This window comes from Vombatus ursinus, unplaced genomic scaffold, assembly GCF_900497805.2.
Source record: "Vombatus ursinus unplaced genomic scaffold, bare-nosed wombat genome assembly UNPS02010219.1, whole genome shotgun sequence".
In the NCBI taxonomy this organism is placed as follows: Eukaryota; Metazoa; Chordata; class Mammalia; order Diprotodontia; family Vombatidae; genus Vombatus; species Vombatus ursinus.
Window position 1 is genome coordinate 2585462 of NW_020949997.1, and position 6000 is coordinate 2591461.

General features: G+C 40.0%; 1 protein-coding gene across 1 annotated transcript in view; it reads right to left on the reverse strand.

Annotated features, from left to right (window-relative positions):
• The window catches only part of MSRA (methionine sulfoxide reductase A), a 544359-nt gene that overhangs the window by 158913 nt on the left and 379446 nt on the right, over positions 1-6000 (reverse strand). Inside the window, exon 5 of the mRNA XM_027853894.1 lies at positions 4180-4286. Coding sequence (XP_027709695.1) covers positions 4180-4286 — 107 coding nt within the window. The remainder of the gene's footprint in view (positions 1-4179; positions 4287-6000) is intronic.

A 6000-nucleotide genomic window follows, 5' to 3' on the forward strand; every position in this document is an offset into this window, starting at 1 on the left:
GGCAGTGACCAGAATTCTCCTTGGATCACACTACCTTATAAGCACCAAAAACTTTCAGGACCTCAGACCTAACTGTGAAAGCAGCAGGACATAAAAGTCAAAAGATCAAGCCAGATATTCTCCCCTTCCACCCACAGAGGTGAGTAGAATCCAACTCTAATATAAACCCCAAAGTCTAGAAGCAGGCTGGAAAAAGTGAGCAAAAAAGAACCTAACTACTATGGTGAAAGGGGAGCTCAAGACACAAACTCAGAAGACAATGATGTGAAAATATCTCTCTCTTTCCATTCACACATTTATATAGCACCTATCATGTACCGTGCTAACCTTTATATAACACCTACTGTGTGCCAGGCACTGTGTTAAGTACTTCACAAACACTATTATATTTGATTCACACAACAATTGTGGGAGGTGGATGCTATTATTATTCCCATTTTTACAGATGAGGAAACTGGGGCAAACAGAGCTTAAATGACTTGCCCAGGGTCACACAGCTAGTAAGCATCCGAGACTTAATTTGAACTCAAGTCTTTCTGACTCTAGGTCCAATGCATCACTTAATTGCCTCTTGGATAGTCATAAAGACAAACATATGGGAGTTATATTTCAAACTCCAAAATTATTCAACGGGAGGCAATAGTCAAGGACACAAATGATAAATAAATAAAAAATCACAAAAATAAAAGGTCACAAAGCATAAATTAAACATATATATCCACTAGTGATCCAAGAAAGACACATTTCCACAGCCACCAGAAGAGACTAATTTTTTTTTAATGGAGGGATGTACTATGGGACCTCTGTGTTAAACAGAAGGTATATCTAGACCAGAGGTATTTGGCTATGAGCCCTGAAAAAGATGTAACATCGTCTGTTGGGATTCCAGTTTGATTCCTCCATTTCTAGTTGCTTGAGAATTGTTGGCATCATCTTCTGGTGATCAGAAAAAAATGTAGGGGTGGAGACAAAATAAGAGGAAGCAGCAAAAATAAAATGAGATCAGTGATATTGGTCAGAAAGACTAAGATGTCTGCCAGGAATGGAGGCCTGTGAAAGAGTAAGTACCAGGGAGCAATAAATGGAGGACAAAGCCCAGAGGAAAGTAATGAAGCAGGAAATCGGGATAGAAGGGAGACCATTGAAGGCTCAGACTATTAGGAGGACAGCAACAACATGGGGTATGGAACTTCCCTCTTTCTTTAGCCCTAGCCAAGATAATACTGTATTATACTGTACATACTGCATCATCATAAGGATGATAGTTTATCAAAGAGGATGTGGGGTATACATGGTGTGTGTGTGTGTGTATTGGGGGTGAGTTGGGTCTCCAGCTCTTGGAGGTATGATTGGGTTCCTTATAAAAATTCTTTTTTTGAAGTGTTGTCAGCCTTACTACTTGTACAGAAACCTGATGGTCACCCTTGGGCAAGTTCCAGGTTTCTTAACAAGACGAAATTAGGAAGCTCCTAATTTCTTGTTTCATCTGAATGGAGGCAATAAATCCCCAAAGTAAGAAGTCCTCAGAGTGTACCTAGGGTCTTTCTGTCAGGAGGGAGCCTCTATCATGAAGATTATAATTGTAATCTCCTAGACGGCAGGGAAATATGGCTAATATTTTTTTTTACAGTCAATACAATGAGAATGGTACTGTAAACAGCTTGTCTATAGCTCTCCCCTTCTCCACAATGCAGACAGAACATCATTAATTTCTTCCATAATAACGTTTCTTTAATAACAAAAGGAACCAAAGAAAATACTTACTATAGATGACAATATAATCAGAACAACAAAATTTTTTATGGGCTACCAATGGGAACACAAGAATATCTTTTCAATTCAAAGTGATAGGAAACCCCTCTTTTGTAATGTGATTCATTGAATGCTACAGGTATTCTGCTCGGGACTTTAATGATCTGTTAGCCATATCCTTAGAATACCTCACTTCTTGGACTGCTCGATGCTCCCACCTAGCTAATCCTCAACTCTGAGTCGCCCCTTTCGATCATCCAATCTCTCCTCTCCTATTCCATGGCTTCTGAGTGTTGACGGAGAAGATAACAAAACCAAGCTCTCATAGAACATAAATCTCAAAACCTCAGCTGGGCCTCCAGGTCGGGTTAGCAATGCTTCTCCATTCATACTGGTTCACTATTTCATTCTATACAGTGACTATTCCAAGCTTTTCCCTCTCTCCTTAAGCCCCTAACCACACTTCTGCAAACACATATTTATGTATGACTTGGTCTCTTTATTTGATGGAAATTGATCCTCTCCTCTCCAATGCCTCAAAATATTTCAGCTTAATCCCAAAAAGCTGTCTTATAATCATAGATCATAGATTTGGAGAAGGAAGTGATCTTGAGGTCATCTAGTCCAATCCCTTCATTTTATAGATGAAGAAACTGCCCAAGATCACAAAGATGGTAGGTCCTCTGAATGCAGCTTCCTTCCTATATCTTCGGCTAAGACTAATTCCTCTATCTGAGCCCTTACTTGCAACTCTGTTTGCCTCTTCCAGGACCTTCCTCCTGCTATCATCCCCTCTCCTACATGGATCAGCTCCTCCCTCTCTACTGTTTCCTTCCCATATGTTAACAAACATGTTCAGGTCTTCTCAATCTTAAAACAAAACAAAAACCTTCTCTTGACCTTCCTATCCCCATTCAGCTACGATCCCATTCATCCACTCATTCATTCATCATTTCTAACTCTGACAATGCATTTCTCACGTTGTTTGTTCACCCTTTGTTCTCAAAGAGGACCAATGACATCATCAGGGTTATATCTTGATTTGCGTGTGCGCAGTAGATTTTTCACTATACAGCTCACAAAATGGCAACTAATATTACAGCATACCTTATGCGGTGTAGTGATTTGTCTCTCACCTGCTCTGATTTTCTAGCAAAAAATCATTCATTGTCTCCCTGTTTGACCAGAGGTTTGCTCCATCCCTGGTAGCTGTCCCTTCCTTTCTCACCCTAGTGCATACATAGCCAACTGCACAGCTAACTGTTTAACCCTTTCAACAGCTATTATTAGAGATAATAATTTTACTATCATCAATGCTGACCAATGCAACAGTAGCAACTATAACATTACAGAAAAAACCAAAGGGGCAATAATGATAACTAGACTGAAAGAGTCAACAAACCCTGAAGAAACTGGAGAACAATGAATTCATTGCCAGAGACTGTGAATCAACAGTTAGTTATGTAGTAGAGAGTGTGCTGGGTTTGGATTCAGATGACACCTCCGATGTTTATCACTTGAGTGACCTTGGTTAAGACATTTAAATTCCTTTTGCCTTGGTTTCCTCATTTGTAAAAGTGGGGTGGGGTGGGAGAGTTGGGCTAGGTGACCTCTAAGGTCCCTTCCAGCTCTCTCTATGTGATCTCTATGTGATAGTCCAAATATTAAATCCAGCAATTCACCAGTCAGCAAGTCACCAGATCTTGGGGTTAGGCAAGAAGATGCCATATGATAGATATCAGGAGCAACAGTTTAGAAACTAGGAGGATCAATACAAAGCAAAGTCAGGCAGGCAATACGGTGGGGGGTGGTAAGGAGTGGGATACTTCAAAATGTGATGAGTCAGAGCATCATCCCAAGATATCCATCATTTTGATGCATAAGAATGTTAGCTACATTCTCCAACCCCCAATCATGAAAGTAACTAAGTGTGGTCGTCAAGACTTACACCATATACTAGGAATTAAAAAAAAAAAAACTGTTAGATTCAGATTGACTTTTTGAAGATCTAGGCCTCTATTAGTGAAAGATTTTTAAAGGATGTGTAAAAGTCAAAGAGAAGTATTACTGTAACAGAAAACACAAATATTTTTCAATTCATTGATTATGATGTAGTGGATCTAGTAGAAAGATTATTTTAAAGGCACAAACCCAGAAACACACAAGGGTCTAATATTTTTCTTTCTCTTTACAGCTACACAGTTCAGTGCCATCATTGAACAACTAAGTACTTGGCATAATCTTTGATAAACCTTGCAAACAGAACTCAGTTATGGATGAGAAAGTCAACAGTACAGCTAAGACCACATCTTGGCTTAAAGCAGTTGTAGCCCCCACTGGTGAAATGCACAGGTCTGAAGAAGGCCTTGTGTGCACATCATGAGCCAGTCTTACCCAACAACCAACTTATACGCTGCTCACTCTTACCTTCTGGTAATCCTCTTTGGACTTCAGAGCTGCTTCTGCCTGTTCTGGAGTGGTTGGGAAGATAGCAGAACGGTACCGAGTGCCAAAGTCATTACCTTGACGCATTCCTATATAGAAAAAACAAAACACAGAGGGACTGGGGTTGAATAGGTGACACTGCCAATGCCAAGATGACTTGATTTTAGTAGGGTGGCATGGTAAGATGCAACTTAGTATAATGGAAAAAGGCACAAGCTCATAGACAGGGGTCTGGGGATCCCAGTGCCAGCTTTAGCACAAACTAGCTATGTGACAACCTGACCTCATGAATCTTATGTTCCAGTAAGGTACTGAAGCAAATAAAAAACAACTGTGATAAAAATAATGCAAAATAGGTATTGTGAATGTCATTAGAGAGAAGTCATAATGTTATGAGAGTATTTTATAGCCAACTTGGACAGAAGAAGGGAATAGATGAGGACTTTGGACAACAGCTTAGAAGGATGGCATGTATACATGATAAAATAGTGATGAGGGACTAAGGGGCTTAAACTACCCCGACATCTGCTGGAACTTTCCCTCTCCTCCCCTCTCCTCTCTGGGCCTGACTAAACATCAAAGAGGAACTGAGTTACTGAAGTGGAAATGATGGGCACCTTGGAAGGAAGTGACACTCCATCCTAGAATTCTTCTATAGAATTAAAAAGGGCTCAGAGAAAAGACAGGTACACAGTCTTGAATTCTAAAGGGGAATAGAATAGAGGTTGGAAAGGAAGATCTCAATGCTCAAACTGTGAAGACATAAAGAGAAACAATTCTCATGGGGAAAGGAAAAGGGAATTGTCTAAAAAAAGATTTGTGTATGCACAAGAGACTATGACCACCTTATATTTCAAAAGGACATGTAAAGAAGATGGAATCATTGGCAGATAATTGAGAATAAACACAAAAGCATGATACTGTCTTGTGAGATTAGTATAAAGAGTGCTGAAGTTCAGCGTGAGTGGAAGCTGATGAGTGAAACTAAGGATAACAAAAGGGGTTTGTTTTGTTTTAAAATACATTGGAAAAAAGAGGATAAGAAAAGGGACAGAACTGCCACTCAATGTGGATTGAACATAAATTATGATAATGATAATGACAAAAAATATACAACGTTTACATAGTACTTTAAGGTTTGCAAAGCACTGTACATATATTATTTCATCTAATCCTCACAATACCCCTGGGAAAGTAGATACTGTCATTTTGTCCATTTTATGGAGAAAGAAACTGGCTGATAGAGGTTAGATGGTTCCTCGGGTCACAAAGCTAGTAAGTATCTCAGGCAGAATCTGAATTTCTGGTTATCCTGAACCCAAGTCCAGGGCTCTGTCCAATATACTGCCTAACTGCCCCTGAATGATGTCAGAGAGAAGACTGAAATTAAGGCTTTCTCTCGGGACCCCTTCTTTGACTATTTTCTCTCCATTGGTCATTTCGTCTGCTCTCATGAGTTCAGTTATAGAGCACTGAGCCTGGAGTCAGGACATTTTGTTGTTGTTCAGTTGTTTTTCAGTGATGTCAGATTTTTTGTGGCCCCATTTGGGGTTTTCTTGGCAAAGACACTGGAGGGGTTTGCCATTTCCTTCCTCAGTTCATTTTACAGATGAGAAAACTGAGGCCAACAGGGTTAAGTGACTTGCCCAGGATCACACAGCTAGTGATGGATTTGAACTCATGAAGATCTGTTTTCCTCTCTCTAGGACTGGCACTCCATCCATTGAGCCACCTAGCTGCCCTAGTCAGGAAGACTTGAGTTCAAATCCAGCCTCAGAAACTTAGTAAGTATGACACTGAGAA